General features: G+C 35.7%; 1 protein-coding gene across 18 annotated transcripts in view; it reads right to left on the bottom strand.

Moving 5' to 3' along the window:
* The window catches only part of CADM2 (cell adhesion molecule 2), a 589,213-nt gene that overhangs the window by 471,873 nt on the left and 91,697 nt on the right, over positions 1-25,643 (bottom strand). For 10 of the 18 annotated variants that reach the window (XM_069024958.1, XM_069025004.1, XM_069025012.1 and 7 more), the window contains exons 2-4: positions 12,557-12,627; positions 10,780-10,862; positions 5,882-5,974 (exon numbers count right to left, since the gene is read on the bottom strand). The exons of 5 other annotated variants lie outside the window; for them this stretch is intronic. In XM_069024958.1, the coding sequence (XP_068881059.1) occupies positions 5,882-5,974; positions 10,780-10,810 (124 nt within the window). In that variant the 5' untranslated portion in view covers positions 10,811-10,862; positions 12,557-12,627. The remainder of the gene's footprint in view (positions 1-5,881; positions 5,975-10,779; positions 10,863-12,556; positions 12,628-25,643) is intronic. 3 more of the 18 variants (XM_069025029.1, XM_069025021.1, XM_069024950.1) reach the window with 2 other exon arrangements.

Below are 25,643 nucleotides of genomic sequence, written 5' to 3'. Positions count from 1 at the left end.
TACTAATATTTTATTCTTAAAATACTTAACCAGCCAAAGCAAACCACTTTCATAGCTTCAGTTTGCTACTTGGTTTACCTTTAATACAGCCTCAGATACAGGGAAGTGAAGGCACTTGTTAAGAAAGTAACTTCAAAAAAACCACTATAACATTTATCTATGCTGCATACTCAATTTATCTGTTTGTCAGTACTGCTCAATACTGTGTCAATTCATAGGGTTACTTAAAGCACTCCCACAATAACTGGACCAAAAAACTCAGAAGAGATGAAAAAACCCCACAGGAAAATAAGACACAAACTTCATGTGTAACTTACGGAATAAGGTATTTCTCAATTTTATAAAGAAGCAGATTAAATTCATTTTTGATACCATCACTTTCAATCAGTGTTCAGTACATCTATGTATCTCCTATATTTGCCACATCAAACAGAACTTATTTGGTAGAGTCCCTTCCTCAAAAACTAACAGGATCTAAATTGCTTTTAATTAAAAATTACAGTAACTGAGCTTGAAAACACAGTTTGGACTCAAAATAAACAAAAATAAAATTGTTTGCATAATAAAACACCAAAGTCTCACAACTAAACTCCTTCTCCATGGGAAATTATTTGTTTAACAGGGCTGGTGCTTAATCATTCCATCCTGTTTTCACCCCTGGGCTTTTACTTCTGAAGTACCATAATCAAATACAAGACTACAATGAAAAGCTGTTTCAGTGCCCCAGTGCACAGATCACATTCTCTTATTGAGCTCCCTGCCCTTTCCTACCTGTCCTTCCTCCCTCCCATCTTCAAACAAGAAGTACAGCTTGATCTTTTCCTTGATCTTTCTGTAAAAAGCAATCCATAATATTGACCACTAAGAAGCTGCTAGCAATTAGATTTCCCAAGGGGTTACCGGAGTGAGGCCAATGTTAGATGATTCAGGAATTGCAAGTATTTCCAGGGACTTTTCTGAATAAAACTCCTTCACCTGGAATAACTCCAGAAACACCTTGGCTCAGCAAGAGAGTGAGTGGTAGTCTTCAAGCTACCTCCCTCTACAACTCCAACTACTGCTCCCTGTGTCCCTTGCCAATCCACTCTAGAGCAGCCCTTAATTCCCCACAGACAAATACCCCTCAGCCACAGTTTCCACTGCTTGTAAAAGCATTGTATGCCTCAAGTACTGACCATGGGCACAGGGTGATGGGAGGTTTTCATTTGCTTTCCTTAATGGAAATGTGGACTGCTAAAAAAAAAAGAAAAACAACCCACCAAGAACACATGGTTGTCAAAGAAGGATAAAAAGAGCAGATAAAATCATGTATACTCTCTGCATACAGAAATAATTTTCATTGCTCAGTAAAAACATTGATTATTCTTTAGAAAGAGGGCTCTCAGCCACTTTAGTACTGAAAATTCTTAGTCATACTCTTCTACTCTTCCTTATGAACAATTATTCGTAATAAATTAAGCTTAAAGTTCTTAAGAGCTTAAAACTACCACTCAGTAGCCATCAGAGGTAAATATTTCTTGAGAAATTCTCACTTTAAAATTAATTTCTCCACATTCCAAAGCTCTGTTGTTCTTTAATAAGTTGACTCTGAAAGAAAAATATAATTTGGCTTCTTCCCACCTTGGAAGGACAAGCAAGTCTTGGGGCCAGATCAATTTTCAGATGAATCCTTTCATTGCTTCTCAGACATTTTATGAGTCATTTTTCCAGACAATTTTATCTCCCAAATGCTTCAACAGTGCCTATTCAGGATTCAGGGTCAGCAGACCTCAGGCTGTCCTAACATCCCCCTTTATTTCCATGAACTGAACCATAGGCCACTGAGGTATAAAACACCATGAAACTTAAGGCCTCCCCAGGCATTTAGAACCTATAAATCAGAGGGATCACCTGTCTCTGAAGTAAGTTTCTTTCAGATGATTAGTGAAAAAGTGGTTCAGCATGCAGCTGTCAAAGCACAAGTCCTCTCATAGACATAGCAAATAATGCAACTTTGAGACTGTAAAAGTACCAACACTTCCAAAACTAAATGTTTTCTGAAGTCACTAACAGGTCTCTGCCATGTATTTGTATATAAGAAGTTTAATTCCTGATGGATGCGTAAAACTGTTTCATTTTTTGGTGCTGGATGTGAAATGAAGACACGTGCAGGAAACTGCAGCACTCACTGTGCTGAATCTCCCTGGGTGTAGTGCACAGAGGTGCTTACAGGAGGAAGCCACTCTGTTTTCTCAGCTTTTTAAGGAACTAACAAGTCCATTCATGCAGTGAACAGCAATTCTTTAATGCAATGGAGTGAAAGTACAACTGTGATTTTTGCAATATTTAAGTTACAAAAATTAGAACTCTTTTTTTTTTTTCAAATCTTTTCAACACAGCATTTGCAAAACAATCCAACTTCCTTCTCTCATTTACTAAAAAGAAAACCAACCTCAAAGAACATAAGAGGTGTTTTAGTAGCTGCTAGTGTAAGTTTAGAACACCAAATTAGGGGTGAAAAAGAAGAGACTAAAGAGCCCCCTTAAAAATATGCTTTGTATAATTCTTTATGCATATGTATGTACCACAGACATATGTTCATAAGTAAGAAAAAGGCAAAAAATCCACACCTGAAGGTTTTTCTACCAGTGATAGGCTAAATTTGATAATTGCCTGAATTAAGAATATTAGTTTCCCTCACATTTCCAAATCTAGTGAAATTCCTAAATTAGAATGTCCCAGAAAGTTGAGGTTTTTCCAGTAAGAGCAGAAAGTGCATTGAGAACAGACAACAGGAGCACAGGAACATGCAAATATACTGTAGATATTTATACAAAATTTAAGAGTGAATCATGTCTCGATTATACAAAGCATGTTCAATATCTTACAACCAGACAATTATTATTAGAAAAACATACCAACTCTAAAAAAACCCAAACCACCACCACCACCAGAAAACCCAAACTGCTGAAAAACCACTTGACATTACCAACTGCATGATGCATTAGAGACCATTTACTGACTATCTAATCCAAACCAGATTATCACAGCATAAGAGAATAATCTGCTTAAAGAATCCACTATGGTATGGGAAACATCAGCCTCCTTTGACTGTATTGATGGAGTAAATCTTCATTTAAAAGAAAAGAAAGGGAAGAGAAAGGTATCATTTATTTCTGGAACATCACATGAAGTGACTGCACAGTACAATCCTGTGTTGTCAAAGCAGAGAACTCACTTTACAGAGATCTTGCATGGCTACTCTTAACTTGTGCTATTTAGATTTGCATTTCTCAAAGTTGCCCATTAACAATCAGAAAAAAATTATATTGTTCTATTGAAACAATATCATTGTTCTATTGTAACCATTGAGCTTGAGTTAACAGAAAAAAAACAGCATACTAGCAAAAAATCCATGATCCAAGTGTGCAAAAAATAGGTAGTGAGTCAAGGGATGAAAGAGTAGGTTGGGTTTTGCATACTATGAACCTGGAATTTTGTCCTAAATGTAAACAGAAAAAAAATTACTCCAGGCTGGCACTGATGAAAACATATGTAAAATAAGGAAGAAAGAGGACCCTTCTTGCCACTCAGTCACCTTTTGGGATTTGAGGAACAGTTGTTCTGTCTTTGGCACTTTTGGGCTAGTCCAGATCAAACAAACCAGATGGGGATGCAGAGGTTTTCAAAGTACTTGAAGCTCCTATTGATTTCTGCTCCTTTCTGAAACTGATCCGGAGTTTAACACCAGCATTTTTGCCCTCTCTCAGATTCCCCTTGATTTATCTCTTATTTTTTTTTCTTTTCTTCATCTTTTCATTCCATGACTATGTTTCTGAAAAGGGTTTTGATTTAGCTAGTCAAGACTTTCTATTGCAACACTGCCATGAGTCAATGAGCAAAAAGCCCAGCAAAATCGATGGCTAAGGGCATAGAAAGATGAATTCTGGCACAGCAAGCTGGGATGATTGAAAACTTACTGCACCAGATGCTCATTACTGAGTCTGGTCACTTCAGCACAAAGTTATTTGGACTTGCCAGGAGCTGTACTCTGATTTGAGGAACAATATTCAGATAACCAGTTAATTCAGCTGCAAAGGTGCTAATCCCCAGTAAGGTGGCAGACATTTTAAAGGACTACATTTAACTTTTAGAGAAATAATCAGGCTGCACCCTAAAAGGGATTGAGCTTGACAACTGTGTGCCTTGGCTTCTTGTGCGTAGTAAAAACCATGTGTTAAGCTTTTGGCTACCCAAGCAAATCTGCCAACAAGTAGATAATAACACAAATAAGAAGTACATCTTCCAGTTCTACTTTTTATGAATTTGTCTTATTCTGCTTTCAAGGAAACAATAATTGATCAGAAAAAAGTTTTTAGCTCATTGTGACTAACTTTTTCCACCCACAAGACCTTCAAGACAGACTTGTCTTGCATTATAGAACAATCAAACCCAGAAAATTATCACCTCTACCTCAAAAATGTAATGAGAAACATTTCAAGATAGACTTGATTTGCCAACTGTCCTAATATTATACTTACAGCTTAAATAATAATAATAAAAAAGGAAGTGTATGATAGCAGCTGACATTGGACTAAGAAAATTAAGATCACTTTTAAATTCTTAAGTATTTAGTGTTACCACAGTTAACTTTTTAGCACTACTTAATCCATGAAATAGGTGTAATATTATATGGCTTTATTCTGTAATGAGTCATTTTTCCCCTCAAAGATTGAGAGAATTGCTTACTGTAGGATCAAAGTCTCAATTACTTTTTCTAACTGTCTGCTGAAGCTACAAAGCAGTCTAGAAAAATAAAGCCACCATGTATAGAAGAGGAGAAGAGAAAATGAAAATTTGCTGTGGGAACAATGATGAATAAATAGTAGAAAGAGCATTGTTACAAAGCATAAAAGAAGGAACTCAGAAAGCTAGGAAAGTACATGTTAGAGTTTGTACAGAGAAAATAGAATATGGGCACTGGATTAAGAAGCTACAACGTGTCACAAGTAAGTATAACTGCAATGTATAAATTGATAACTGCATCAAGTGCAGTCATTCGATTTTAAAGACAAAAATGAAACCATGTCTAAATGAAGAGTGAGAACACGTGTAGTATAATTTACTTTACAAGGAGGAGTAGTAATAATTCACTTCCAAAAGAACCTCCTCCAACCAGTAAGAACTGTAAGTATATGAAGTATAATAATAAAAATTAATTACAAACTGGATCTACATGGAGTCACTTGGGGTTTTTGCCAGTCCCATAACCTCGGGAACTCCCTAGGCTGAATCCAGTTCAGTAAATCTATCTGAAAGTATGTCAGTGCTTTTATTCAACCAGATTGAGTTCAAGACGCTTTTCCTGAATATATTCACAATAAGAGGTTGATATTTTATTAATAAACCATACATAATAATATCTTAAAGGGCCCTGGTTTTCATTCTGTTTAATAGACTGTATTCCAGAAACCACATTCATATCTGAAAGCTGTTATGACTTCCCTAAAATAGCAGTAAGTAAAATGATGCCACCTACCCAGGTTATTTAGTAGGGACAAAGAGTTAGAAAAGCCACCTGGCACACAGAAGTACAAACAAACAAACAAAAAAAAAGGCCAAAAACCACCAACAAGTCCAAGCAGACCTGTATCAGAGAAAAAAACCTGACCTTAAACAAGTGTTGCACGTAAGTAAAAAGCACAGGTCTTTTTCTTTTAAATAGTGGATAATGATTTTCATTCTTTTTTCCTCAAAGTTCTAGGAAGACCTAACCAGTGACTGACACAACACAAATATGTTATTGATTTGACTATAAATTAAAGCTCATCTCGTTGACTAGGGTTTAAACTCATGCTTACTAGACACGTTAAGTATTTAGAATAAGACGATATCTAACTACCTTTTAGAAGAGACTGTGTATCAGAAATCAGGGACCTGGATGACACAAAATTAAGTTGCTTATATTTTTTACTTTTACCTCGTGGTTGCAAGCCTGCAAAAAAATAAATCCAATGTAAGCAACTGCAGATGTTATGGCAAAGTTTAAAATATTTTTAGAGTAAAAAATATTTAAGAACTGTTCCAATGTTGAAAATCTAAGAGATATACAATACTGTACATACTGTATCTATAGGATAAAGGGTTAGGAAGATAAACTCCATGCAGGATTTTACTAGAGTTGTTGGAATGTGAGAATTTAACAATCAGGAATTTTTCAGGGAAAAAAAAAAACAAAACACCACAAAAAAACCACACTGAGAAAAAAAAATACAAATTATTGAAGTCTAACAACTTTTACTGCTGGTATTATGAAAACCTAACAGTTTGAAAAATACTTCTCTAATTCAAACTAGATTTGGTCAATCTCTGTCCAAAAGCAGACAAAACTACTTCACACCAGCTTTAACAGCACATTGCTCATGATCTTCATGTTTAGGAAAACCAGGATTTGGCTGCTCTTCTGAGAGACATGGAAGAGCACTGAAATCTCAGGTCTCCACATACACACAGGTTGCCTGGAACTGCTGACTACTCTCTAAAAAGCCTCTATTTCCTGTTGAAGCACCTGGCACTTTCTAAAAAAATTGTATTTTTCTCAAAGTTTCCACAAACAATGCAAATAAGAAAACTACTAAACTGTTTATCTGCTCCATCTTCCTATGTGACCTCACATGTTTTTAACTATACAAAAAGAGAGGAGAATAACAAATTTCTGGAGAGAAATAAAGTCAGTCTTTTCTCATTCCTTGCAGAAGAGATTAATTTATGCTTCCTTGAAAAAAAAACAAAAAACAAAAAACAAAACCCTCAAAAACAAACAAACAAACACCAGCAACTAAATAATGCATATAAACTAAGGCATGGGAGGCAGCTGAGAAGGCATAAAATGGGCTTTACCAGATGAAAGCTAAAACAGAATAGAAAGAGCCTGGAGTGAGCATTGTGAGAGAACAGCTTGCTCACACACCACAGTTACTGAAAGGACACCTAACACAGTCCTACCAATCAGACAGTTGGGCTTTATACCTGTCTCTGCTGCAAAAAAATGTATGTGCATCATGGAAAAGGGCATCCAGGTAGCCAGAGGGGCCCTCTGGCAACTTCATTAATCAGTAGTTCTCGTTCCATCCTGATAAATAGTACAAACTGGGCTAGAGTTTATCTGCAAGAACAAGCACCAACTTCAAGGTATTCTGTGGCAGCTTAATTGCTCTGCTGCCTTTCCTGAGATAACCCAGGGACCAGGTCAACATCTGTCTTCTGGAAGATGGGTAGCTTCTGAAATCAAAAAACCCTCAAGGATTTTTACTTATTTATTTCTTTAACATCAAATCAAGAACTTTTATATCAACACACTTTCAGCTCCCAGTGAATACCACCTCACAATGCTCCCTTCCCTGGCTTCTTTTCATCACCTTACTCCTGGCCCTACACTGCATCTTGCAAGCTGAAGGAAGGATAATATATTTTATTTATATTAGAAGCCACGTAGCATATTTTCTATGCTGTAAGTAATCAAACAAAAACATAACAAGATGTTCAATTAAGCTGCACATCACAAAGTACATCATGCCCCTCAGCAACACCTCCCATTCAGTGCATAGAAAAATGCTGCAGTCATGACAAATCTCGGCGAAGTTTCTCTTAGTAATTACCCTGCTTAATTCATGCTGTCATTACATGGTAGCTTTGATATGGAAAAATATTTAGTGTCATATCTACCTGTGCACAAAGCTGCTAGCAACAAACATGAACCCTCTCAGCAGAGCTATTATAAACACTGAGCTATATTTTCCTCTTTAAACTTTAGCTCTGCATGCTTTTACCCCTTCCTGGACCACCTGAGAACAAGCTGGAGCTCATTCCACACTGCTGGTCAGAATCAGCCTTGGAGGCATTCCCAGTCCCTCAGGTATTCGAAGCTACCTCATTCCCTGTTTTACAGACGGCAGTTCACACCTTGGCTTAAGCTCCTCCTTCTGCACCTTCTCTGCACTTTGATCCTCAGCTCTGTCACACCCGCCTCAGTGCCCAGCCCTATTCCTAACCCAGCTGCTGATGCTCTAAGCCTTCCTTGCTCCCATTCCCAGTGCTGCCATTCTGGCCATCTCGACTTTCCAGACTCACATCTTGTCCATCAGCTGACGCATTTTCATTTGTGACTGCCACCACTTCAGCCCTTCAGCTCAACAGAATGGTTCTTCAGTTTGTTGTTACATCAGTCTGCTGCACTCAGCTGTTCTCCTCCATGTTTCCCAAGCCAGCATGACTTCCCTCAAGTCATTTACATCACACACATGAAACCCTGAATGGAGTCAATTTCGTATAAATAAGGCATACTACACAAACAGGTCACCTCCATGCAGCTTAAAGTTGCCACTGTTAAAGGCTGATTTGTCACCTTTCAACAAAAGCTACAAAACCACCTGCAAGGTGAGGTGTGCTAGTCCACACTGAACTACCAGAGCTAACACATTATATCTAGGGTACACACAAAATTCAAGGCAATAAAAAAAAAAAAAAAAAAAAAAAAAAAAAAAAAAAAAAGAAAACCATGTTAAATGCACAAAGGAGCAACTGACAGGACTAAAATCTGATTTTAAGCAGATTATGAAAACCCTCTTCTGTATATGCATATATTAGCAAAAAAGCATTTACAAAATGCATCCAAAGAACAACTTTTATTTAGGGATACCCAAACATAACTGGTGTCAAAATTGTGTTTTACTGAGTGTACAAAACAGAGAAGTTTCAAACTGATCTTTGTTTCACAGGACTTGCAGATACTACTTGGTTTGAAATTGCTGAGATCTCAAAAATGCTGCACAAATAACACTTGCATATATAAAAAAACCTATCAAGTCTGAAGTGTTAGACTCCCCATTCTATTATTTCACTTTGAAGTACAATGCAGGCATTCTAAAGGATTTGTTTGCCCTAGGAACAAAAAGGGGGAAAAAAAAGTCTCTGTTTTAAATGCACAATGCACATTTGTTTGAAAGGGTAAAAAAAAACCCCACCAACCAACACACAAAACACACACCCCCAAAAAAAAAAACCACAAAAAACAAACAAAAAAAAACCCAACAAAAAAACTTGCTCCAAGAGGAGGAAAAGAACAAGTAACAGTTTATCAAACCATTATTTCTTCAGTTTATTTTACCTTTAGTCAGAATAAAACAAGGCACAGTCATACCATTATTTCTTCAGTTTATTTTACCTTTAGTCAGAATAAAACAAGGCACAGTCATAGTATTCAAAAAGCTATTAAATTCAAATTTCATCTCAAACTGGGGCAAATAATGAAGCATTAAAGTTACCTGCAGATGAGAAAATCCTTTATCAATGTATATTTGAAACACACCTTTGTCATTAGACATGGTCCTGACTGCTCAAATTCTGGAGGTACTTCAGGAACCGTGCAGTTTGGCTGCACCTTGATTTTGTAGCTGCAGGAGAGTCAGCATGAATGCAATGCCTCTGGTTTTTGATAGGAAGTGCTATGCCTGCTTTTGTGTCTGCTGAATTTTAAGTCTGCCCATCAAAAGGTTTAGCAAGATGCTCCTGTTGTCATCAGTTATTGTCATATTCAGGCATTTTATGGTTCAATTAATACCACAAGACAAACCTAAATTTCTGGGGGAGGAGGGAGACAAGGAACAGTAGGGTGGAAGGATGGGTCTGCTCTGGTTTTTAGAGCCAAAGATCTAAGCAGTTTTAAATCAAATACAAATTAATGAAGTGTTCAAATCAAGCTTTATGTAAACCAGAAAGAAATAGCAACCTGGCTACAAAAATGGGAGTTAAAGCTTTTTTTTTTTTTAATAGTGCAATAAAATGTCTCCAGTATTTACAAAATCCATTACTGCTGTAATTAGTAACACAAGCCTCCTCATAAGAAAGAGATGAAAACTGATTTTAGTATGTAAGCAAAGCTGATGTAATTAATCAAGACATCAGAAGATATTCCTGTAGAAACTTTTAAAGGCAGCTATTATTTTAAAATGCAACTTAGCTTATGTACAAATTCTATATTTGGATGACACATTGTATCCATCCATATTCAGTACTTAAAATGAAAATGGCATTGGTATTTTGCAACTGGTTTGTTATTAATACTGTTTATTAACATATCTAAGTTAAAGTTTTGCTGTATTTTTGCTTAGCTTTTCAATGTTATTAAATGCAATTCACATTACTTCTATAGAGCATGTAAGATTAATATAGTCTATTCTACATCCAGGAGATGTAAGTCACCAATATTTGGATCTATTCTTATACTATTCAGAGGCTTCTCCAATAGCTAATTAATGCTGACATAAAAATTCCAGGCTTTTTGAAGGCCTGCTTTTATGTTAGTAATTACTCATAGAATAAGGAAGTTTTTTGTTCCTTATTAATTTTCTTATTCCAGGACTACCATGTTCAAAGCTATGCTTCTAAATAGAATCCAGCCTAGTATATAAATCTCTGGTCTTAATATTTCCTTTTGTAAACTTAAGCTTTAACTTTGTTCCTAAGATACATGCAACCGTGAATAGCTCCCAACAACAGAATTGATCCAGAGAGCAGGCAAATCACACTTCAGTTACTTCATTTGGTAGATTTAGATACCCAGGCAGATAGAAATTAATACAAAATGCCTTTAAAGTCTACAAACTACTGTCACACTTGAATCAATTTTGGTTCCATCAATAGTCTACACATTGTAGCTACTAATTAAGATATCACTGAATGAAAATAATGCAAGTAATAATGAAAAACACTGAATATTTTCCAATGGGATGAATTACTGACCTTCAAAATCAAGATTTCCATTCAGTTCCATGAGGCTTATCACTGGCTTCTCTGTCTTTCAACTGAAGTAAGCAGTCTAAGATCTGATAGCATAAGTTTTATAAAAACAGTTTTCAAGTGAGAAGAAAACACTGCTTATTGCTTTTGCAAGACATCTGCACTTCAAGGCTGTTTCAATAGTTCTTGAAAAGTTAACCTGCTACCTAAGAATATAAAACCAGACACAAAATATCTCTGTAACCTGTCTTCCACCTTTTGTAAAGGTTTTTCTTAAACATTTAAAGAAAAAGTGGAACAGTGTAACAGTCGAGTACGTCATGGCTGTGACAAAAAAAATGGTAGAGCCCAAATAAGAAAGCCATAACAAAACTGCTACCTGGCATCCTGAATTTATCCCATTCACTATATCTTAAATGTAAATTTTCTGCCTTGAGGCTTTAAATTCATAATTATTGAGTGTTTCTGTGCTCTTTGCTCTACTCATGAATCCTTCTATGCACATGCTGTACAACACATGGGACTACTCTGCATTTTTTAGATAAACTCTTAAGTTTTCCAGGTTTAAAAAACCTCCTCAAAATTCTCATTTGCTAGAAGGATGCTATTTCCATCATCCATGCATATCACTGTAAAGGCACAACGGAATAAACCCTTTTTAGTTTTTAGCTTGGTGACATATCAGCCTTCCTAGAGAAGCTAGAACCATGTCTGAGGCATATTTTAAGCACTTTCTTCCAACACCATTTAAACCAACTGGGCATTTGACAATTTAAGCATCCATATTGAAAATACACTTTCAGGCAAAAAGAACCACTATATTAACGTGACAAGTTTTAAATCTCACAAATTATGTATTTTACCTACCATTTAAATAAATGTTAATTTATGTGAAGTCAGAACTGAGATTTTTTTTTATGAGTTTGAAGTGTTTTAGTGCATTTTTGTATGTTTCTAAACAGCTATGTTTCTATTAATTTTTATTTCTGACTGATATAAAGGACATTTCCAATGAAAACAACTGCTGCCACTGGAGTTGCTGGACATGTTGTACAATGCATTACTGTAAGGCCAGACCTACAGCAAAAGCCTTTACTTCCAGTTTTTCCCCAACATACACTCAGTGGTTGATAAGAATTAAATCCAGCATAAGCAAGCCTCTTTGTTTAAAGGTCTTGCAAAAAAAAAAAAATTCCAGTTATAGCAAACATAAACAACGCAAAGAATAACTAAGAAATATGAGCATTAACCAAAAAATTAATTTTTCCTAACAACTTTTGCAGAAGAAATACAACTCCAAAGCATAATGTTGACCATTAATAAGATTCAAAATACAACACATTTATTCATAAGTGCTGCAGCCTCAAGCCCAGAGCAGTTGTCTAGATCTGTAAAATAATTTTCTGAATTAGTTTGTATGACTTTGAATTTTAGTCTTCCATGGAACACCTGTTCCTACACAAAATAAATCATTTTCACATCTACAATTCTAAAAATTGGCCAGTCAACCCTACATATATAATTTAAACAACAGAAAGACAACAGTCAGACAATTCCATGAAACTGAGTATCCAAGCCAAGCTTCCCCTTATAATTTTCAAATGTTTTTCACATTTTTGTATTATGTTAATATACCAACCAATTGCGACACACGCCAATGAGAATTAAGACACCATAGCAGACATTATAATGAATTATTCATTTTTGCTTGTGTGCTCATTTAAAAAAAAAAACCAAACCAAAAAACAATCAAAAAATTACCAGTATCTTTCTTACTCACCCACCACAAACTACAGAAAAGCAATAAGCATAGTTGACATGCAGGAATCCTGTTAACCTTCGGTTACTCACCTAGGAAAAAGAAGAGAAAGGGATAAGCACACTTTGTGTGAGAAGGAAGACAGCATTGTTAATTTCTAACGTACCTAAGCCTCCATGTTCATGAGATTTTTGGAATAAAATATCTTTAAATTCAAGTTAAAAGGATGGTGATGGAAATTTTTCATAGCAAAGTGGATCACAAAACAACAGTTAGGTAGAAGTTGCAATTGTGTACAATCTGAGCAGCTCGTTCAGCTGGAGGACTGACAATTCTGTTCTGCTACCACAAGAGGAGTCCCAAAATCTTTGAAAACCAAAATGGATAAAGACTTTGTGTTCAGAATACACTGCTTAAAAGCAACATTTTAACAGAACACAGCTACAAAACTAATTAACTATTGTGCCTACTATAAATTTCAAGCCATTTCAAGGTTTCCAGTGAAGCCGATGGAAGATCCAAAGTTTTGCCTGATAAAATTAGACAACTTTTCTGAACTGGCACATTGATATATTTTATTGTAGTCTCTCTTTAACAGAATAGTGAACACCCTGTGCTTTAGGTAATGCCAAATGAGTATTAATGATGATATGTTCTTCCAGAGACTTCATAAACTCAGCATTTATTAATGAGAAGCATGAATGGAAAGCAATTATGAATAGCAGAATAAAAGTATTCTTCATCAGTGTATACACATAAGCTATATGTGTTAGAAAAAGTCTGGGAATTCAAATGTTTACAATTGATAGAAGAAAAACCAAAACAGTAAAACCTTTACCAAGAACACTAGTATCTTCCTATAGTATGTTACACAAAATTGCATTAGTTTCAGGAAAGGCTGTGCCTTCAAGTTTGCGAGATTTTCCAGTGAATTAGATTTCAAAGGATGTAATAAAATGGAAGTTTCTAGAAACTGAGCATATCTGAAAACCTAACTACTCCACATTAGTCGAATGTTCAGTCATAGCCATGGGGAATCTAAAATATAGCTCTTGAGAAATGTCACTCACAAAGCCCCAGAGCACCCCAGCTGCCCGCTCAGGTGACACTAGCGACACACTTCCACACTTCAGGGCACCGAGAGCCACTCACACATCTCACAAATCTCACTTCAGCACCCAGACTGCTGAACTGACAGTGAGGGGCAAAGCCAGACAGACCAAGTAGGATTACTTGGTGCTTTGCATAATCCACAAGAATTTCAACGGTGTGGAGAAGACTTAAAACTGCTCCTGTTATACCCCTGGCATTCTTCACTGTACACAGTTGTCTTACAGGAGCTCTCCAGCAAAAGCTTTCAAATATTACAAACAGAAGGTTAGACTGGCTTACTGTGGATAACCTAACAAAATTTTATATCACAGCAGCTCTTAGATGCCATCTTATACACATGCAATGTTTAGGAAAGGCAGTTTTTATGTTTTTCTAGAGCGTAACTGCTGAGTAGAATAGTGTAGTAAACATATAGAAAAGCACACAGCATTTTTTGTAACAAATTTTAAATACTTCTGCAGGGCAACAGCCAATTTTAAATGAGATTCATGATGATGCATCTCAAGTTGTAAAACCTAAGGACATTAGTAAGTCTAGAGTGTAACCAGGTCCCCACCATTCCAACGTTTAAGAGACTGCAGACGAAATGCATGGCTAAAGGTCCAAGAGAGAATCACGGAAACATTATGGTTGGAGAAAAAGCTCCAAGACCACCAAGTCCAGCCTTCAACTGAACACCACCATGGCCACTAAACCATATCATGAAATGCTTCCTCCACTCCTTTTTTGAACACTTCCAGGGAAGGTGACTCCATCACTTCCCTTGGCAATCTGTTCCAATGCCTAACCACTCTTGCAGTGAAACAATTTTTCCAAATCTCCAACCTGAAACTCAACCAGCACAACTTGAAGCAATTACTAAGCAAATTTAAAAAGTTCAGGGAGTAAAGTCCTGAGTATCTCACTTTAACAGGTAATCCAGCTGAGCACAAGGCTTGGCCCTGTTCATGCAGAGAGGATTAACTTCTGCCGATCGCTGCAGAACTTCCAAATGTATCAGGTAACTGAACTGGCACCCATAAACCAACTATTTATTCCTTATAACTTGTTTAATATTACGTGCAAAAAGTCCTTCAAGTGATGTCAGTTCCAGTGTAATTGTGGAATCCTCCAGTTTATATTCCAAAGTAGCATTATTTGTAATCTAAGCTCACAAGGATAACGTTTACCTAACTTCAGAACATCAAAACCTCATGGCAGCTATATAAAACACTAGTGAGACAAAGCTTTTTCCTAAACAAGCAATTGAAAATCAATGCAAATAGCATTTGAAATATTTGTTTATCATTACCACACAGTTTAATGTTATACAACAAATCTCTACTATGAAACTAAACCACAAAGTATCTCTACACCCAGTTTCCATAAGGGCAAAGAACAAAGCCATTCACCAGCAAATAAAGGGTCTCTGAGGTTCTAATATATGCTACATTGCCTTTGTTGCTGCAATATTAAGAGGAGATAGTTTTTTATTGTTTTAAATAAAGATCACTCTTGTAAAATCAACTGCTATACAGAAGTGTAATTTAGACACAAAAAGCCCTCTGAATTCTTTCATAAAGTCCTTCAAATTACATCAGTGCTGCAGTGAAAAAATCTTCTAAGCAACTGCATTTTCCAATGTTATGCTTTCGTGATTTCCCAGTGTCAGACTATTAATGTGACAGCAAATTGTAGTCATTAGTCAAAAACAGTGAATAAAATGGTTTACATGCTTAAAGTGACCTTGAGACTGTCTTGTACAATATAGATAGCCAAAACAATTGCTGTTTCATGATTGCTCCTGACTAAATCAAATCATACTTCAAGTTAAAAACTGAACTGCACATCAATTTTTTTTTTTTTTCAATTCTATACTCACTTGTTACTTTCCAATGTATGTGGGACTATATAGGAAATCTGAACTTAAATGTAGCCAGATAGAAATAGTCAGAAAACTAAGAGATCATCAAGAAAATTTACCATGCTACTAGTAGACAGGCACAGCAATTGCATTGCTACAGTATGGGATAACCATACATTAAAAATACTGAGAAATAAAGATCTGTCCACACAATTACGAATTGGAATGCTGTATAAAGGACTTATCAGAAATGAAAAATTCCAGATACCTGGCTGAACTTCAATCATCTTAATCAAATTTTTTATTCATTGCCCGGCTTAGTGTTATAGGGGGGAAAAGTAGACACAAAATGACACAAATCACTAATTTTACTTCTTTCCTTCTTTGGCAAGTAGGAAAACAGGTAAATGATTTAAAAAAATTTTGATTATACACAATTGTGTCTGTGTTACTTTTCAGAGAGGAGAGGTGCATTTCATGACTTGTCTGAAAACTTTTTTTTTGACTAGCTAGCAGTTCTCTGTGTGTGCCTGCAGAAAAGTAAATACTAAAACAAGCTTGTCTAATTTCACTGAAGGAAGATGCAGAAAATGCTAAATAGCCTGCTCTGCTTGGGAATACATACATAGGAAGCAAATAATTCCATTCCCAGTTATAGTGGCATTCCACTGGACTTCTACAGTTAATCTTATTGCCACCATGATAAATTCCACTCCCAGAAATCTACAATTAGCTTTCAAATGGAAGGATACTTGAAACAGCTTAAGCCAAATACATTTATTTCCTTAAAATGAAATGAAAATCATTTTTAACAGGTTAGTATTAGCAATTCTTGAGCATTTCAAAGAAACAGCAAAGAAATGTATATTTAATTCCTGTGACACAGTTCCTTTGAGTTTCACACGACTACTTTTATCCAAAAGTAAATGCATGCAGTGTTAAAAACACTTCAAGTTTTAATCTCAAAAAAAAAAAAAAAAGAAACCAAAAAAAACCCCCATCATCTTAAACTGCAGGATTTGGGGTTTTTTTTGCTTCTAAACATCTTCTAGCTACGCTGCCTTGCTCAAAGTCCAGGCCAGATAAGACAAGGAATCACACGATGCGTAAAAACCAAGCATGTCAGAGCAAGGCAGACAGCCTTCCCTCTCTGCTGTAACTTAGGTCAAAACTAGAGACTTTTGGGGGGGCTTTTTTTAAAGATAGCAATCTGTAAAGTTAAACTTGACATAAAGTACAGTGGCAGTTAAAGAAGTCATTAAAGCAGTAGGGTACCTTCTGTAAGCATCTGCTCAGTGCAAGAGACAGCAAAGTTACTCAACAGATGATGCAATCTATGCAGAAGTTTAAAGAGAAAATATTCGAGGTTATGTGGGCTTCAACTGTAGAAAATCTAAAATTTAGGTTGAGGTCTACACCTAAAGCCAGAATTCAGCTGTCTATATATGAAAAATGATGTGACAGTTGCATATTAATGGCAGAGGTTAATTCCTGAAAACTTTCTAGTCAATTAGATATTTAAGAAATAATTTAACTAATTGAAGTAAGTTCTTTATAAGACTGCGAAAAATTGTTAAGAGGTACATTTCTTTTCTAATTATCTTCATACAGACTCTTGAAACTTCCAGTGCAATTAAGTTTAATTAAAACTTTAATGATTTAAAGACAAATGAACATCATTTTGGTTGTCCTAGATAATATATATCCTTCACAAAAGGCTGAGCAGCGACATTCTTCACACAACTTCCACATACCAATGCTCTTCCAAAATGGATAGTATCTCTTGGCATGTCTTCTTGGGTCAAGCATAATTTAACTATTGGTTTCATCTGCTTATAATACTAATTTTTATGGCAACAAGTGGCAAGGATGGATTTTTTTCTTAAACTACTAAGTATTTTCTATCAAACATTAAACCTGGAATTTTGAGTAAACAATAGGTATTTGCCACTATAGACACAGTACCTCTTTCACTCGTGCAAGAAACCTGGTAAACCACCAGTAAAGATACACAATAGAACTACTGTAATGTTTTATGTGATTCCAAGAATTGTTTAAAAGCAGTCAGAATTATTAAGAAATACAGTTTTGTGAATAATTAGCTCCTTATACTTTGCATAATAATCTTCAGAGATCCATGGCTTTTTTTGTGCTGTCTTTTCCAAACACAATGTGCTTCTTTCATCTATTACACAACATGGATAGGAGTATACTAGAAAGAAATTGCAATTATCAAAAGATAAAATATATGATAAAATTAAAGTATTGATCAGAGCTTTCACACTTTTGTCACATCTAGTTGGAAACACTACAATATAAAAATATAAAAGAGCTCATGTATATTCAGACACAGCCAGATGAACACACACACCCAGCACTACAGAGGCACTCTTTAAAACACACCAGATCTGCCATTTGAAAGATCTCTGTACCACTGAATAAAACCTTTCGTCTAGTGACAACCACAGTGAAATCAGCATCACACCAAAATGCACACAGAGATTCAATGGGTTTTATTCTCTGAAAGTTGACAGCATTTAAAGTCAAAGATTAAAAGGGAGCCCAGGTTTTCTCCCTAAGTTTAGCGTTTACCATGTAACATTTCACATCGAGACACTAAAATACATTGAAGTTTATGGGTGGTGGCTCTTTAAGTATCACCTTCACAGGTTTATTTTTTGATGCATCTCTAAGTAAAACAACAAACCTACTTAAGTAGCCCTCTGCTAACTGGAGGCCTGACAAGTATGACAACTAAACAAGCTGAGCTGAGCTTTGTCTATTCATCACTAAAAATTACAAACAATAAATAAGCTAGAAATGGTATATTAAACCTTTATACTTACTGCCAATCAAAACTGAGAGCAGCATGTTAAAGTAATGAGATCCTGAAATATCACATCATACTATGATAAATTCACTCATCATTACCTAAAAGCTACTTTTTTCAAATTTGTAAGTATTTAAGTATTCATAAGATAGGTTTATACTGAAATAAAGACTAACAAGCCTTCTCTATCTTATCAATACTAAGATAAAAACAAACAAACAACAACCTCTTTAAAAATAAATTTGGAAGAGGACTTTTACCATCACCTTCTGCAACAAGAGGTGGAGTGATAATCTTCCTGATAGCAATAGAATCTTGCTCCTTTTTTGTCAGACTCACATTGGCCCCAGTTGGGCACCCCTTGCCCAGCTATGGTGGGCCTGCATTATAAAGTAATGTCATGAGGAGCAGATTCATTTACAACCACCACCAGTGCTCCAACACCTGCCTTCTTCTGGTTCCATGTTAGCACAGACACTGGACCTGCAGCACAGCTGCATCAGATTCCTTGGGCTTCCCTGACTTAGCTTTCAAACAATGACCAATTTATTCCACTGGTACAGACCAACAAGGGAACAACAAAGGGAGTTTTACATATTTAGAGTGTTCTGTACATACTCAATGTGTCGACACTAAGTAGAGGTTTCTATTTTTGCCGATTGATTTTCACAGTACTTTAAGCTCCAGTGAGATGAGCGAGATTGATGAGGTGAAATAAAAGGACACAAGATCATATTTACAAATTTATGTGAGATTTCCAGGCTCCCTAGGGAAGTGGGCACAGCATCAAGCCTGACAAAGTTCGAGAAGCACTTGGACAATACTCTTGAGCACATGGTGTGATTTTTGGGGACAGTGCTGTGCAGGGCCAGGAGTCAGACTCGATGATCCTCATGAGTCCCTTCCAACTCTGGATATTCTGTGAGGCTGGCATATTTAACAGCATTGTTTGCAAGCTAAAAGGGGTATTTCTTCATTCAGCTCTAGATATTCACAAAAAAACCCCATAGTACATATAAATTACCCAATTGATTAATACATTAATGTGACAAAGGCAACATATTAAAATCTTTGCTGTTGCTTCTGAATCACACAGTTCCACAAATTAATTACATGGGGAAAAAAGGGGAATTTGCTTTTCACCACACTAAACAGCATTGGTAGAAAGATGTCTACTGATGCCTAGGAATGTCATTTTTAAGTAATAAAGCTATGTGCTTGGTGTTACAACTTCTAGCACCTGGCAAAATTTGCAGCTGAGAAGGCCTGACAATTTAAAACTAACTGAATCAAAGGCTTATTTTTAATTTCAAAATAATCACCTGCATTTAGCATTACACATATTTAGACAAGCTGCCTGTCTCTGTACCCAACCACCTCTATCATCTGCAGCTTGTCATTTTTCAATTCCAAATATGCAGATTTTTCTTTCTCTTGGATGACTTGTCATTGAAACTGTCAAAAACAGTAATTGTTTATGTATAGCTATTTATTATTAATCTAGCAAAATCTTCACAGACATTACACTGCTCCTGTTTGCTCATGTCATTCTGCTGCCAGCCCTGGGCTTCACTGCTGTTGGTTTGATGCCTTTTTACATAAATTGGCCCCATTTCCCTTGTTGACCGTTTCCATAGCACAGCAGGCCCACACATGCTGGCTGCTTTTCTACTTGTGTTTGGTTTTCATTTTATAAAGTTCACACTTTTTGAAACAGTTTCATGCAAGACCATGACAACTTTAAAAAAAACAAAAAATTATATAAACATTTTATCCAGATAAATAGCTTCAACAAATAAAAGTTTTGCTTTCTTTTCCCCAGTAATGGAAAAAACTTAAATTTTGAGGTCCATTCTTTCAACTGGTGTCACATATGAATGTTTCAGTTTTGTATAAAGTCTTGAAAACTCATGACTAAATAGGTCCAACCTAATTTTCAAACAAGATGAAAAAGGAAGGGGAAAAAAAAAACCAACCTGCCTTTCTGCTTAATTAATTTTCTACTTTGTGCACATTTTGGTGAGGCAGCCAGTAAAAAAGGTAATTTTTTCTTCATGTGTGTCATTTAACCTTCTACTCATTATTCTCAAATTTAAACCATTTCTGCACCTTTCTCTTGTCCAACTTCTTGACATATCTGATACACCTCCTACAAAAATCCCTCCTCCCCCTCCACACTCCTACTGATAAAATTGGGTTCCAATCACTGGCCAGGTTATTTTAAAGATTTTTTTGAATTGAAGAACTTAATGTGCAAAACATAAATGTAAATCAAACCAAGTCTTCAATAAGAAGCACCACAGCTTGTATGTGATGACTTGGCAATAACTCTTGCATATTCTGTGAATTTTCCAAAACCAATTAGATGTAATGTATAAGTTGCACTAACATAGATTTCATTTGCAATTTTTTTGCTCTTCTTGATGTTTACAAGTTCTCCATCTTCAATCTAAAGGAATTAACACTCTACACAAGAAGAGCACAGGCTGAAATAAAATCTCCATCCAAAAAACCCAGACAAGAGAATTCCCAGAAAAATAACCCAAAGCTACTAGCCAAAGAGAATTAGAAAATCTACTCAGGAAGGAGGTTCTGTCCACCCACTGCCTGTCACAGCTGAAACTCACCATTTACAAGCAGCAAGTCATCCTTTTTTCCTTTACTTCTCCTCACTTACATGCAAATTTAATAGAAATCTAAAATCTAGTATTTTCTTCTGCAATTTTAATTCATTCAACCTTGTTTGACACTACCAGCAGGATTACCTGCATGCTTACTTGCACTCTCACATAATTACTGTAAAAACTCTACCTTTTCTTCCACTGCATGTACAGTGACTATTTGGATCAAACTTCTGCTTTATTCCCTCTCCCACATCTGCCTCTCACAAAAAGCACCCCAGCTGATTGTTTTATTTCATTTCTGCCATAACACATCACCTTCAAAATGGAGAAACTCAACTGATCTGGATCCACACAACACAGCGTCTCCAGATTTTTTAATAAACTCTTCAAAGCCATCACTGTAGGAAAAAATAATTTACTAATAACAGCAAAGTTTCAAGAGTCACATGAGAGACTTAGAAACCTTACATTAAAGCTATGTATGAACCTGCTACACTGTTTCTGGCTTGTTTATTCCTCTAGAATTTCCTTTGGGCAGGAGAAGTTGTTGTGGGGTTGGGGTTGGCAGGCTTTAGGCTAGAGACTTTCAGATCAATTAATTTTTTTTTCTCCCTATTTTTATTTTCCAGTAGCACACGCACAAGGGAAGGAGTCAGAGCTTTATCCTCAGGACAAGTCCAAGAAATGCTGTCCAAAAAACATACTGTCCAGTTGGAAACTTCTGTACTAAATCCAAACAGAAAACTTTTAAGAGCTTATTTATCACAGATAAAATGCAACCTGACATAACCCTCAAGTTGCTGCCATGCCAAACCAAGAAAAAAGGGCTGAAGTCAGTTTTGCAGGCTTCATTTTGGAATAGAAAAAACTCATTGTGAAAGGTATCAAAAAATAACAAAAGAGTAAGCACATTTTCTGAGCTTAAGATCCTGGGCATTTTCACATCAAAGTGCTGAAAGGGGTCACTACAATATCCATCTGCAAAGGCTGCTTGGCAGGATGGCTGCCTCACTAAATGGCAAAATACAGTCAATAAAATGTAAGATGAATTTAAAACAATTACTCTGAACATATTACTCAGGCTTGAAGTACAATCAGTCAGTGGCTGAACTCACAGCAGCCCTGCTACACCACCCTGCACATGTTCTGAAGCTACTGTTGAGCATGCAGATGTTTAAATTATGTGTCCACTACTCAACACAGAGCCTCCTGAACTACTACTTCATTAGTAAAATGTTTATTAGCTTTCCTTTCTATTTAATGTTACTGAACAAGGTATGATGAGTTGATTAATTGCCTTCAGAATTTCATCAAATACAATAAATTTTAACAATATTTCAAGAGTTCTAGGTGGCCAGAAAAACTTTATTCAAATGGATTTGAATTTTGGGGATTTTCTTGAGTTGTTTTGTTGTTTGGTGTTTTTTTTGGTTTTTTTGTGTTTTTTTTTTTTATTATTATTATTTTGGGTGAAATACAGTAGCAGGACTCAAAGCTATAGGGTCAGTTCAGGCTGGAAACTCAGTCCAACCTGAAACAGGATCAGGACTTCACATGTCATTTTATCAGATGATTTTACTACACACGAAAACAATTTAAAAAACCCCCACACAAATGGGGAAAAGTGAATCTAGGTTTTTGAGATGAGTCTCTAAAACAATAAGAATTCTAAATATGTTGGAACAGATCTAATTCCCTCAATCACTATCAGTGGAAAGCATCTAAAATGCCTGGATTTATAAATCCATTTTATGAAGAGTTAAGTCAACAAGGAGAAAAACATTTACTGATAAAAGGAGGTTTCGTTTTTCCCACCTATTGACTAAGCAAGGGCTAAAGACAAGGATATTTAAGGCCATGCCTTAGAGATCACACAAAGGACCAATCAAAGCACAAACCTGGAGTCAAAGAGAGCACTCTGGAAAAGGAACAAAAAGGAACAAACTGCCCACAGCTGCCAGCACATCATCTCTGTGCTGCTCTGACAAGAAGCAAGCCAATACAGAGAAAACCTAGGCATTCACAGCTCCCATGACTAGGAATTCCAGGGGAAGAGCTCAAGCTTTCCTATCAGTTCTGACAAATATTGCCTTACATGTTTTCTTCATCTATATTATACTTTGATCATAGATAATTCTTCAAATATCAACGTCTTGCTAAAGACAGAATAAAAACTTCAGCATCAGCAATTAAACCAGGACATCAAAATTACATCTCAAAAGTTCACCCAGAGTTCCACCTAGGCATGAAAAAACAACATGATCCCACTCTTGGGCAGGGAAGATCTGATCACTTAAGACCCTCAAGAGACCAGAGAGGCAGTAGTGAAGTACATTTAATGCCTGTGGCAGTTACAGGACACTACTCAGAATACCATTAGGGCAGCAATTTAAAAACAATGACTCTCCAATGGTTACCTGCACTTCATCCCAAGTTGGTTATAACATCATGTTTCCCACAAAAAAACAAAAAAAAAAAAACAAAACAAAACAAAAAAAAAAAAACCACCTCTGTCAGGGACTGAGAAACTAATTTCAATAGACACTGAAAAATAACTAAAGCAATCTTCAGTCTGCAAATACATATGTATGTTTGTAAGAATAAAAAAGATATTTAAAAAAAAAACCAAACAAGAATGACAAGCTTCCATTCTGAAATGTCTATGTAGATTCCAAAGACAGAAAAAGTATATTAAAAAAAAAAAAAAATTAGGGAAGGATTTTTTTCAGCAGAGATGTCTGTAAATCAGGGTGGAATTGTGCAAGAGGTACATCGTGAAATACGGTCAGTTCTGTGCCAAATTCATTGAAAATTCTCACAAATTTGAAAATCTGAATCAAAAATTCCCTGACAATACATATATACACACACAAAATGTAAATAATCAACTGAATTAGTGAGAGCCTAGAGCTCCAGGAAAAACAAGCACTGATGCCAACTTTCAATAATCCCCAACAGCTCAACCATGAAGTAAAGCAATAAATTAATCACTGACTTTCCAATTCTCATTTCCTTCCACTATTTGGAAGGAGAAGTCATAGAAGTAAATGCCATAGGGGAAGAGCCAGCTTAAGACTGAATAGGTCTGAACCACTGAATACCAACAAACTAATTCAAGTGGACCAACAGAAATTCATTGCCCTTTAATGGTCAAGCCACTTCAAGTTAAATAAAAAAACTCATGGATTTAAAAAAAAAAAAATTTTTGTCCCAATTTTGATATTTCTGTTTAATATTTCTGTAAGTTATTAAGGTGCTCTATGACTCAGGTAATAATCAAACATCATGTTTTAATTCTGTGACTGATGAAATCTGTGCCAAAAGAAGTCAATATACTTTGTACAAAAGTGCAGAAATTAAAGGATATACACTTTTTAAAATTCGATAGTATTTGAGGAAAATTAAAATAATGGAATCAAAATATGCAGAAATACTTTTACATGCATTAGATCAAATCTACATTTCTGCTTTTGTTTTCTTAACCACATTTTCCTAGGCTCCTTTAAATTTGACTTTCAGTGGAAGAGGTTCTACTCCTTCATAGGCTTTTGTGTGTCTAAAATTACACTTCCACATGTCTGAATTTAGACGCTGTTCTTCATTCTTTACAGGAACTGTAGAAATACCAAGTCCCTAAAAGGTTCCCTTTTAAAAAAGCTTGAAAGTAATTTTGAAAGTAATTTTTCTCATCCCAAAAAGGTGAGCTGAGCTTCATTTTTTCTCATAATATTCCAGATATAGATTTCTAGCCTTGTCTACAGCTCCACAGATGACTGGTTTTGTTTTTTTTGTTTGTTTGTTTTTTGGTTTTTTTTAGTGTGTTAAAGACAGTGTACAGCATCTGTGACAGAGCAAAGCTAATGTTGCACACACCTTCTGTGCACCCGTGCCTTTCATGCAAAGCACTTACCATGCTCAAAAGTTAAACTCCATGAATATCATTATCACCAAGTCTTTATGCCATTTAGCATGCAGGCATTTAATGTATTTCCAGTTTGGATACTACAACAGGTGAGAACAAGCTTCAGTAAACACACTTGTTTGCCTTCAAATTAGACGTTTAACTGCATTAACATACTGATTTGACAGAGATAATTCAAAGGCTCATCACGCCTAAAGCTAAATTCACATTCCTTTAGAGTCCTGAGATTTAAAGCAAAACAAACAAAAAAAAACCAAAACACACAAACCAAACAAAAAAAAAACCTAAAAAACTGTTCCATGATGCATTATTCCAACTACTATGTGTTTATATTTTACACATGGAGGGAAGAAGCGTGCTACCAAATGGTAAACCTTCAGTTCTCACAGGTGAGCTGTAAGCCATAAGTACATGCCAGTGCCTTTGAGAGGACAGAAGTGAAACTATGTACAATAAGCAATTCAAACACACAAAGTACCAACTGAAATTTTCTATATGAGACCAGACAATAGGTAGCACTTCAAATCACAACATGCTATTAACTGATTTCTTAGGAAAGTGCAGGAAAAAAAAGCTGAACTTGAGTTTTATAAATTCTCTGTTGTTTTTCTGATAAATTACACAAATACTTTTAACTTAAAACAAGGACATTCATAATCCTTTAATGAGTCTGAAAAGACAATAAAAATAGTATCTTTTATGTTTGGACTACTAATTAATCTCTTAAAATTTCTATTTGTAACTGACCTGAAATACTTTTAAATAGTGGGTTTTTC

The sequence above is a fragment of the Aphelocoma coerulescens genome, chromosome 1 (genome assembly GCF_041296385.1).
Source record: "Aphelocoma coerulescens isolate FSJ_1873_10779 chromosome 1, UR_Acoe_1.0, whole genome shotgun sequence".
NCBI lineage: Eukaryota > Metazoa > Chordata > Aves > Passeriformes > Corvidae > Aphelocoma > Aphelocoma coerulescens.
This window is presented reverse-complemented; position numbering and strand designations above follow the sequence as displayed.